The 9,816-nt window shown below is 63.3% G+C and overlaps 2 protein-coding genes across 2 annotated transcripts; one reads left to right on the top strand and one right to left on the bottom strand.

The window, feature by feature from the left end:
* Positions 1–54: 54 nt before the first annotated feature.
* On the bottom strand, positions 55–393 carry MNEG_7906 (hypothetical protein; the record flags this gene model as incomplete). Its single annotated transcript, XM_014043623.1, has 1 exon — positions 55–393. A coding segment is annotated over one exon (339 nt), but the record flags the coding sequence as incomplete, so codon positions are not given.
* Positions 394–4,082: 3,689 nt separating this feature from the next.
* Positions 4,083–8,606, top strand: MNEG_7905 (hypothetical protein; the record flags this gene model as incomplete). The annotated part of the gene is made up of 7 exons (XM_014043622.1): positions 4,083–4,266; positions 5,316–5,422; positions 5,604–5,665; positions 5,869–5,994; positions 6,394–6,910; positions 7,305–7,523; positions 7,824–8,606. 7 exons carry the CDS (start codon positions 4,083–4,085, stop codon positions 8,604–8,606), a joined length of 1,998 nt encoding a protein of 665 aa, XP_013899076.1.
* Positions 8,607–9,816: the final 1,210 nt, after the last annotated feature.

Here is a 9,816-nt window from a genome sequence, read left to right as displayed (position 1 = left end):
CCCCAGATAACCGCCCCCTCAACCCCCTCCCAACGCCCCTTGAGACCTGCCCACCTGTATGGCAACCTGGTCGCCTGCTGCGGCGCCGTTGCCGGCGGCGTCATCCAGAGACTCCGTCCGCCCCGCCTTGCCGGCCGCGACCGTGGCGCCCGCGGCGGAGCCCTGCTTCAGGCCCGCCCTGAGCTTCTGGGACGCCTGCTTCGCGAGCTTCGACATCGCGCGCCCCTCCTGGCGCACCTTCCGCTGCACCGCCGGGGCGTTCAGCATCCATGTCTTCAGCAGCCAAAAGGCCGCAAAGACGTGCGCAAAGACGACCACGGGGACCCATAGAGGGATGATGGCTGTCTGCCCCCATGCGCCGGTGGCGGTGGGGGCTATGGGGTCGCCCGCCATGGCTGCGGCGCCTCAGGACCCCTGACCGGGGCCTCCTGGCACGAGCTACCCTTGTAGTGGCTCCGTGGTCTGCCGCCACGCGCCTTTTGCCGCCGCTGCTAGCGGCAAAACGAAAAAAACTGCTGGCGGCGGGACCGCGTCGCCCCGCTGCGCGACTCCACGCCTGGGCGCTCGCGGTGGTGTGAAGCGGCGGGCGTGGCAAAGCGGTCGGTTTCTTTGATACGATTATTGAATTAGTTTTTGCCACTCTCGCGAAGTCCAACGCCCTCGATTGCGCAAGCCAGTGCACTAGTGCACGGGGAGGATGCTGCCCGCTCGACCATCCGAGCCCGGGTGACCGGTCCTATATTGATATGGGCTTATGTAGATTTGATACATCGATAATCAGCAAGCCCGTGTGGCGTCTCACCTGGTGCCAGCCGCGCGTCCGTCCTCGGGTTGCTGTGACAACCGACGGTGGTATACTGTAGATCCCCTGGTCGCAATAAGAAGGGGATAGCACCAAGCGAATGGAACGGAAGACTGAATGTGAGCCAGCTGCAGCGCAAGGTGGTGCGGTGATTAGCTTTCCGCAGAGCCGCGCATCAAGGCGGAGACTGCGGGTGGACAATGCGCTGAACAATTTGTATGAGCAATTGAATCCCAATATCCACTGCAACGAGCCGTGCACGTGCCAATCTGGTCGATCCCCAATACCAGCAGAGTGAGTACTCCTCACCCTCATGCATACTGTACCCGACCGACGCTCACCAAGCTGCCTCAGGAGCGCATGGCAAGTTGTAGCTCAAACATCAATCTCACAACCCACTATGTGCATGCTCAACAGCATCTTGGACCAGGGGACGGCGCGAGAGCCAGCCTGGCGAGCCTCCCCTGAGCGTCAGCGGGAAGCCGCCGCCGCGGCCCGCTCTCGCCGACCGACGGCAGCACCTTCCGCGCCCGCGGCGGCGGCGCGCGCCGCTGCTGCGCCACGGGCGACGGCAGCGAGGTGCGACCCCAGCAGCGCCTGCGCACCCGGGACCTTGTCGAACCCTGGAAAGAAATTCACATCGACGACCAGCAGCTCCCTGGATGTCCATGTCACTGCGTCACCCGTGGTAACCCCCGGGCACCGAAAGGGCAGCTGCCCGGCAGCGCGCAAACCCGCAGCCTGCTGCTGCTGCTGCTGCTGCTGCTGCTGCTGCTGCTGCTGCTGCTGCTGCTGCTGCTGCTGCTGCATGCCGCTGCCGCGTGCCGCCACCGGGTCCACGCCCGCTCCCCAGGGCTGGCGGCCGCCCAGCCCTGGATGCGGCACAATCAGGTCAAAGTTGAAGAGTGACAGCCCCAAAGCGCCGCTGAGCTCCACTGCAAGTCGCCGCACCGCCCACACCGGCGGCGCCGCGCCCCCGCAGCCTGCGGCCGCCCGAGGCTTTGAGCTGGCGCGACCTGGCAGCTGAAGCAGGCCCACGGGGCCGTCGCTGGTGCCCCCCACAGCATGCTGCGCGAGCGCCTCGAGCTGTTGCAGCGTGATTGTTTCACGTTCCTCAACCAATACATTCTGCGGTCCAATAACGTACACCTGGCGTTGAGTTGGAGGCGGGCCAGGCAGGGGGTCCAGAGGCATGGCGTGAGAGCTGTTTGATGCGAGCGGCTAGCGACCGCGAGAGCGGTGGATGCATCGGCAAGTTGTCTGCATGCGACGGCGCTGCGCGTGAACAATGTGCAGGCTGCTGCAGCTGCATGTCACTGCAAAGCAAGGGCGGCGTGCATGGAGCGCACACCTTGAAGATGCGTTCCCCATGCGGCACAAACTGCTGCACCACCACTGGCGGCGCGAGCGCCGGCAGCTCGCCGGAGAGGAGCGATTCGAGCCCCACATCAGAGAACAGGGCACCCATGACGTGGTTAGCCTCCAGGCCGCCGTGCGACGGCTGTGCTGCTGCCGTCATCGAAGCTTTTCCCAAAGCGTCTGGCACCCTGGCAGCTATCGGCCGTGATGTGGGGGCCGCTGCAGGCGGCGCGGCCGGCGCGGTGCTCAGGGGCTTCACGAGGCATGGGTAGCCCACGCCCGCCACCGCCATCGCCGCACGCGCCTCCTGCGCGCCCATGCTTGCGTTTAGAGTTACCTGCGGCGGCGCGGCGGCGTGCAGGTGGCCCGCATCCTGCTGCCCGCGCGCCGCGCCCGGCGGCGGTGTCAGCAGCAGCCCCGGGCCGCGGAGGGCGGACAGCATTTCGTCGCGCCGCGAGGCGCGGCGCTGCGCCGCCGGCGGGTCCATCAGCGCGACGTGCGGGTGATCGTGCGAGAACTGCTCCAGGCGCTCGAGCAAGCCTGGCGCGAGTCGCGCGTAAGGTGGTGTTGCAGGTGGTGTGTGCAGTGGGGTGGGTGGCGGCGACGTGGTTGCTGCTTGCCGGTGTGCGTCAGGAGGGGAGCGCACACTCTCGAGCGGCATGGACGTCAGCATTTCACATACCAACAAGGCTTGCACCCACCTTGATCACCGGGCATCTTGTGGAGAATGGCATCGGCTTGCGCCCAGGAGGAGGTGTCATCCGGCAGCAGTAACACAGCGCGCGCATCGCCGGCCTGGAGGGCATCGAGCACTTCACGAGAAAGCACGCGCTCACGTTTGTGAGGCATGAGCAGCACTCCCAGAACGGCCATGGTGAAACTTTGCGGCCCGCGGAGGGAAGATGGGAAGCGGGCCAGCTAACTTTCACTTGGTGTGATCACGGAGCAACTTTGGCGTAAGAGCCGTAAAATGAACTCACGAGACATTGATCGGCGTATCCAGACCGTGCTGCGGCGTTGTTTTGACCATCAAGGACCGCCCAGCCCGTGTGCTCGACACGCAGGCTCGCCCCAAGACACCAGAAGAAGCTAAATAAGCCATGGGTGCTGGCCAGCAACCCTCGCAGGTGCCGGGCGCTACGTACCCTCCGTACCAGGAGCAGCACGAGCAGGCGCACTACCCCGCGGTTCCTGGCGCCGCCTCTCCAGCCTACACAGACGCCCCTCCAGCGCAGACGTATCCAACTGGGCCCGCGGCTAGCCCAGTGGTGAGTGCATGGCCGGGTCGCAAGGGGCGCAGGGCTACATATCGCGCGCAGTGCGCATGCTGTGAGGAGCATAGCCCAGGAATGGCCGCGGCGCTGCGCTTGCTGCTTTATGATAGCTCGCAGACCTTGACACGGTGAATGAATCTTGGCAGCGATGATGCCAGGGTTTAACCCTGGCAAGTCTGGTCCAGTCTGCCAGCCTGCAGCCACTTGGCACTGCCCATGCCAAGCTGACATGGCCCATGCCCGCATGTTGATAAGACGCAGGTCGCGGCCCCCACGTACTACCCACAGCAGCAGCCCGCGCCCTTCTATCCCCATCCACAACAGCCGCAGCAGCAACAGCAGCAGCCGGGCTATTTCCAGCCGGCGCTGCCACCGCCCGGCGCCTGCGGGCCGATGCTTGGCGCTGCCCCCGCCGTCGTCGTTGTCCACAGCACGCCGCTCGCCGGCCGGCAGCAGCCCTGCAGCTGCTGCTCGGCGGGATGGTGAGCGCGTCGCGCTGTTTGGGGCACGCGTCAACCAGACGGCCGCCGCTGTCGTCATTGCAAGGCCCTGGCTACTTTGCTGGCTCAATAATGTCCCATTTTGTGAAAACGCCCCCTATTTGCCCCCAAACCTTGCTTCCCAGGGCTCTTTTTGGCCTTGGCTTCATGTTTCCGATCTGCTGGATCCTGGGCATCTGTCTGCCCTGCTTTACTAAGGACCCCAAGGACCGCCGCGCCGCCATCGGCAGCGCAATCGCCCTCGCGTCGTACGTCCTGCTGCTCGTGCTGTTTCTGGTCATCCTGCCGCTCTCCCTCGGCTGGTGCGCGGACGATAAATGGCGTCACCGCAGTGCGTGAGAAGGGACCACTGACGTTTGTCGCGGCAATGGGGCCACGCGTGCAGCACGGGGGTCCTGCACGCTGCCTGCGAGCCGGCACGCTCTGCAGGGCGGGTTTTTGACATGGAGCGTGTGATTGCCCATGTGCCCCGGCGCCTTGCGCAGGTATCAATACGACGCGCACCACCACGACTCCTGGAACTACTGATGGCCACAGTCACGCCGCGGCGCACAACAGGCCGGCGCGTTGCCAGAGCGCGCGGGTGACATCATTGCCCGCTTGGTTTGTGTCGCGATCGACGGGAGGCGCGTACGTCAATGTGGCCGAGGCAGGGCCGGCGGCAATGTGCGTGCAACAGACACGGGTTTGCATCGCATATGATAGGTGCAAAGATGGTCACATGATGCTTGTGTACGTGTAACTCAGAACTTGCAAATTCACCGGGTCAGAAGAGTGGGCCTGCTTCGTAGTAAGGCATTTCTAAATGTCACTAGCACCTCACTCTCACCCCAAATGCGACACTGGGTGATTTATGCCTCCACGCGGCGCAATATGCACTGCTATTTGTTATTTGTTGTTTCCAGAGCCCATCACCACAAACGCGCTCGCCAAGCCCGAAGGACCAGATCAAAGTGTCAGCTTTCGACGACACCTGCAGCCAATGCGGGGTGCTCTCGCGGTACTGATACTGGCATGCTGTGTAGCTGGTGAGTTTCGGATACGCTCGACCAAGGGGTGTGTTTGCACCTGCTCCCGAACTCGCACTGATGTGCACACCGACGGGTTGGACCTCCCCGCACGATCCTGTGACAAAAGGGGCTTCACAGCTTCACAAGTACATTTATGTTGCCTTGCACTGAAGGCCCCCAAGTTCAGCGGGCCTGCTGCCCACTGCCTGCTGACCGATGCACACATCAACACATGATGCAACTGCAAGACATCGTGGGAAACTGCTTCCAGAACTCCCACTGTATCACCAGCATTACACCCAGGGAATCTCCTGTCTGCACTTCGCCGCGTCCTGCTGACCGCGCCCTCGCCGCTCGCTGGTGAGCTCAGGTATCGCCGCCCAAGGGGCACCCAGCACCCAGACCTTCAAGGCGATTGGTGACTACCTCGGATTCAAGCCTGGGGACACAGATACGATTTTCGTGCCATCAGACGCGGTGAGTTGCCAGGCAGGGGCTGGGACTGGCCTGCCAGCCGGTCTCAAGCCATAATCTAAGCAGCAGGCGAGCCTCTGCCAACCCAAGCACCTCGGCTTGAGCGGCGCACGCGCCTGCATGCTGCCCCACTGGGCAATATGGGTTGCCGAATACCCTGCTGCTGCGAACTCAACCCTTGCAGGCATTTGAGGATCTGGCAAAGGTCTATGGCCTGAAGAGCGCAAAGGATTTCTTGAGCCCCAAGTAGGTGGATTGATGCTGCCCGCCGGTCTCAGACAAGATGTGACCAGCCACAGGCAGTGTCGGCCCTACCCCATAACCTGACAGCACGGAAGGGCCACTAGCAGCCTCCAATCGGGGCTGGGTTGCTGCCGCCATGCTGTGGGGCTGAGACCGGTCAGCCTTGCCCTGTTGAAATGCCACTGCTGCCACCGCCGCCCCCGCAGGTATGCTGACCTCTTGACCAAGCTGGGCGCCGCCCACACTGTAGAGACGGCCGCCTACAAGGCTGCCAACCTGAAAAGCGGCCAGCAGCTGAAGACAATACAAGGCACCACGCTGACGGTCACCAAGTGAGGGCCTGCCTTGGGGGAAGGGTGTGGGTGGGGTGCGGGTTAGGGCAGCACACATGCCAGGAGGGGGGGTTGCGCATCTGACGCCGGCCGTCCCATATGGAGGCTGCGCTCGGGCACTCTTGCCGGCGTGCATATCTGCATTTGCCGGAATCACCTTAGCGCGGGCGCTGCCAGCCCAGCAAGGGCCACCGGGGTGGCCCTTGCAGCAGGCAAGAGCATGCGAGCGCGCATTGGGGTGGTGGGCGGTCTGCTGCTGCTGGTAGGTGGTTGCACGCATGCCCCCCACCTATCTTCACCCGGTTGTCTTAGAGAACCTGCCCAAAACCCTGGGTACAGTCGATGCATTTCACCTCAGATTGCTGCTTCTGACCGCATCCACCAACACCGCAACCCCAGGGCCGCCGACGGGGCCATCACCGTCAAGGGCGCTACCAACAGCGCCAAGGTGCTCGCGGCCGACCGGGCGTCCGGCACCGCCGTCGTCCACGTCATCGACAAGGTCCTCGTACCCTCGGACGTGTACCCGACGCTCCTGGGCGCGCTTGAGGCGCGGCCGGGCCTCAAGCAGTGGGCCCAGCTGTTTAAGGACGACCCGGCCGCAAAAACAAAGGCGTCAGACCCCCAATTCCAGGGGACGTACTTTGCGCCCAACGATGCGGGCGTGAAAAAGTTTGTTGCGAAAGACCAGACCCTCCTCGGCGCGTTCGGCGCGACCAAGGCTGACATCGGCCTCGTTCTGGCGTACCACTCTACGCCGTCCGCCTTTGGCTATGCGCAGCTGGCCAACCTGTCCGCCTCGCAGCCGCTGGCGAGCAGCCTCAAGATTGGGGGCGTGCCGGAGCCGATTTTTCATGGGGTCAAGGGCGGCCGCGTGGAGCTGTGGGGCACCCTCAGCCTGCAGGACCGCAGCACGGTGAGGGAGGGGCAAGCCCACAACTTCAAGGCACGGGGGGCAGTTTGCTGGCAAGCCCTTTAGAAGCGCGCTTTGCAAGGGCTTGATTCTCATCTGTGAGCGCAGGCGCTCATGCGGGTGGAGATTACTGACAGGGAGGGGAGAAGGGCGGACGTGTCAATTTGCAGACACCCCTCGCCCTGCAGGCTGGCGTGATGCCTCCTACTGGTCCCGGCTTACCGCGTGCAGACGCTCTTCCCTCTTCAAACCCAACCCCCGCACGCTCCCTATGCCCGCCTGCCCTCTAGCGCCTCCTCCAGCCGGTGTGCACCTTCAACCAGCCTCCAACACCGCATAACCCCCCCCCAAAAAAAACACCAACCTCAGTCAACCACCCACCCTCCACGTTCACCAGATTGTTGAGAAGGACATTCATGTCGGCGCGGGCGTACTGCATGTCGTTGACTTCCCGCTGGTGCCTGACCTGGAAACGTCCGCCCGCCAGTCAGTCACACAGGCGGTCGAGGGCCGCGCCGACCTCAAGGCGCTCGCGCGGCTGATCAACAGCACAGGCATACTGGACGAGCTCGACGACCCCGCATTCGCGGGCACGCTCTTCGCGCCGACCGACAAGGTGATGCCACTTGCAGACTTGCCTGAATCCATGGCTGGTTTTGTCATGGATGCCGAGGCTGCCTCTGCTCTCGGATGCGTGCTTGAAGCCTTGCTGCGTGCGGCTGGCTGGGGTGGGGGCAATCCATGAGTTTGCCAAACGTGCAACGCCCCACCAGAGGATGAGCGGGCGGCCGAGATATCTTTCCAAATTGTTGCAAGCCCCACACTCTCGTACACCCCGCACCGCCCCAGCCTGCCAATCTTGTGCCCCTCCCCCAACCACCACCACACCGCCCCACAACGCACCCTGCCGGCCCAGGCCTTCGAGGCGTTCGCCAAGAGCCTCGGGTTCGCCAGCGTGGACGCGATCTACAAGTTTGAGCCGCTGCTCGACGCCATCCTCGGCCACCACCTCGTCCCCGAGGCGTACCCCGCGGACCGCCTCAAGCAGTTTGCGCCTTTCACGATCGCCCCGTTCACCGGCGGCAACCTGAGGCTCGGCCGCGCAGGAGCCGCCGGGCAGCTGACCGTCGAGGGCGCCCAGAACAAGGCTGCAATAACCTTGGACGGCATCGATGCGGGCCGCAGCGTCGTCTACAAGATTGATGCGGTGGTCCTGCCGGACAGCGTGTTCCCGACAATCATCGCCGCCCTCGACTTTTACGCCTCGACCTCGGTCCTCCAAAACCTAGTCAAGGCCACGCCGGCGCTGTCGAAGCTTGCAGCAGACCCCAAGACTGCCGCCACCGTGTTTGCCCCCAGGAACGACGCATTTCAGGCGTTGGGGCCCGAGTTTGTCGACCTCGTCTTTGCTCAGAACGCGACGCGTGCGGAGGGTCTTGGCTACCACATAGTCCCGGGCCCGGCGCGGCTCGTCCCCGTCGGCTTCAAGAACGGCGACGTCTTGAAGACGCTCCTCAAGGGGCAAGATCTGAGGGTGGAGGTCAAGGCAATCGAGGATCCCCCTTCCAATACCAAGGTTGGGCGCCTGGTCGTGGTCCCGACCGGCGGGCCGGCGGCTACCGCGCAGCGCATCAACATATTCGCGGGCCAGAGCGTGATCCACGGCGTGGACCGCGTGCTCGTGCCAAAGGGCATCTGATTGCACGCATGAGCCCCCAGGCTGATGGACTGGGGCTCGTGCACGCACGCCCGCACTGCCCGGCTGAACTGATAGTTTTTTTTGATGACTTTTTCACGCCTGCCAGTGGTATGGAGGCGCACAAACAGCAATGAGCTGCGCCCCCCCCCCTGGTGCTGGGCAGCACTGCAAGCAAGCTTCATGCGCGCACTCTGCTTGCCCTGGAGGGATCGCAGCTTTCCGCTATACCCCGAGCACAGTACGCAGTTGTCGTGTCTATGAAGCTCTCTCCTTGCATACGAGCGTGGCGCACTTTTTCCAACAGCCATCCGCTGATCCTGCATTGCATTGCCTCTTGTCCTGCACACCTCACACACACAACCACACAAACACGCCCACACATTTCCTTTCAATTTTAGTCTGGGTCGATTGAGGGGTAAAGCCTGCTTATCCCTCAATTAGCCGGTCGGCAACGCATGCATACTGCCTGGCCAGGCCGGCCATGGCCTGGCCCCGGCGGTCAGGCGTTGCACTGCCCAGGCGGCCGCCCGGGCAGCGCCACAGCCTTGCGCCTGGGCTGGGCATGGGTTGGCTTGAGCAGCCCAGCCGCGAGGCTGGCCTGGGCTGCCCGCTGATGGTGGCGCACTGGTGACCCCTCTCTGATTTTGCGAGGTGCACTTGGACAGCGAGCTGCATATGCACGGCAAGCAATGTATGGCTTGCGCCTTGCTTGGGCCAGAGTCGTTCCTGCATGGATTTGCCTGGGTGCCATAGGTTTCAGAGTGCTGTAACCTCAAACTGCAGAGTGCTCCCCGTGAGCAGAAGAAAGGCACGTACGAAGCTCAGATATGATGACAGCAAATGCAGCAGTTTGCATACAGTTGCGCACCAGTGTCAGTGATGGGCCACGGCATGCCACAGGCAGCCATACGGGGCTGAGGCAGGTGGGGCCCAGCCATCGCTTCTGATAGGCCTTCTGAAAGGTGTTGGGGGGACAATCTACAAGGACACAGCCACACTGCTGAAAGACGAACTGGGAGTTCCACAAAACTCCCAGTTTTGTGCTGACATCCACACTGCAATAGTTGCACGTTCACGCGGTCAACACACTGCATCACAACATTCAGGTCCGCAGAGCTATTGAGCATGGCCCAGGAGGACTTGGGAAGCAGCGCAGACGCACACCATCAGGAGTGACATAGGGGGACTGGCCCCCTCCCCATCATTTTGG

Source organism: Monoraphidium neglectum, assembly GCF_000611645.1.
Source record: "Monoraphidium neglectum strain SAG 48.87 unplaced genomic scaffold scaffold01445, whole genome shotgun sequence".
Lineage (NCBI taxonomy): Eukaryota > Viridiplantae > Chlorophyta > Chlorophyceae > Sphaeropleales > Selenastraceae > Monoraphidium > Monoraphidium neglectum.
Note: the sequence above shows the minus strand (reverse complement) of the source record. Positions and strands in the feature narration are given on the sequence as shown.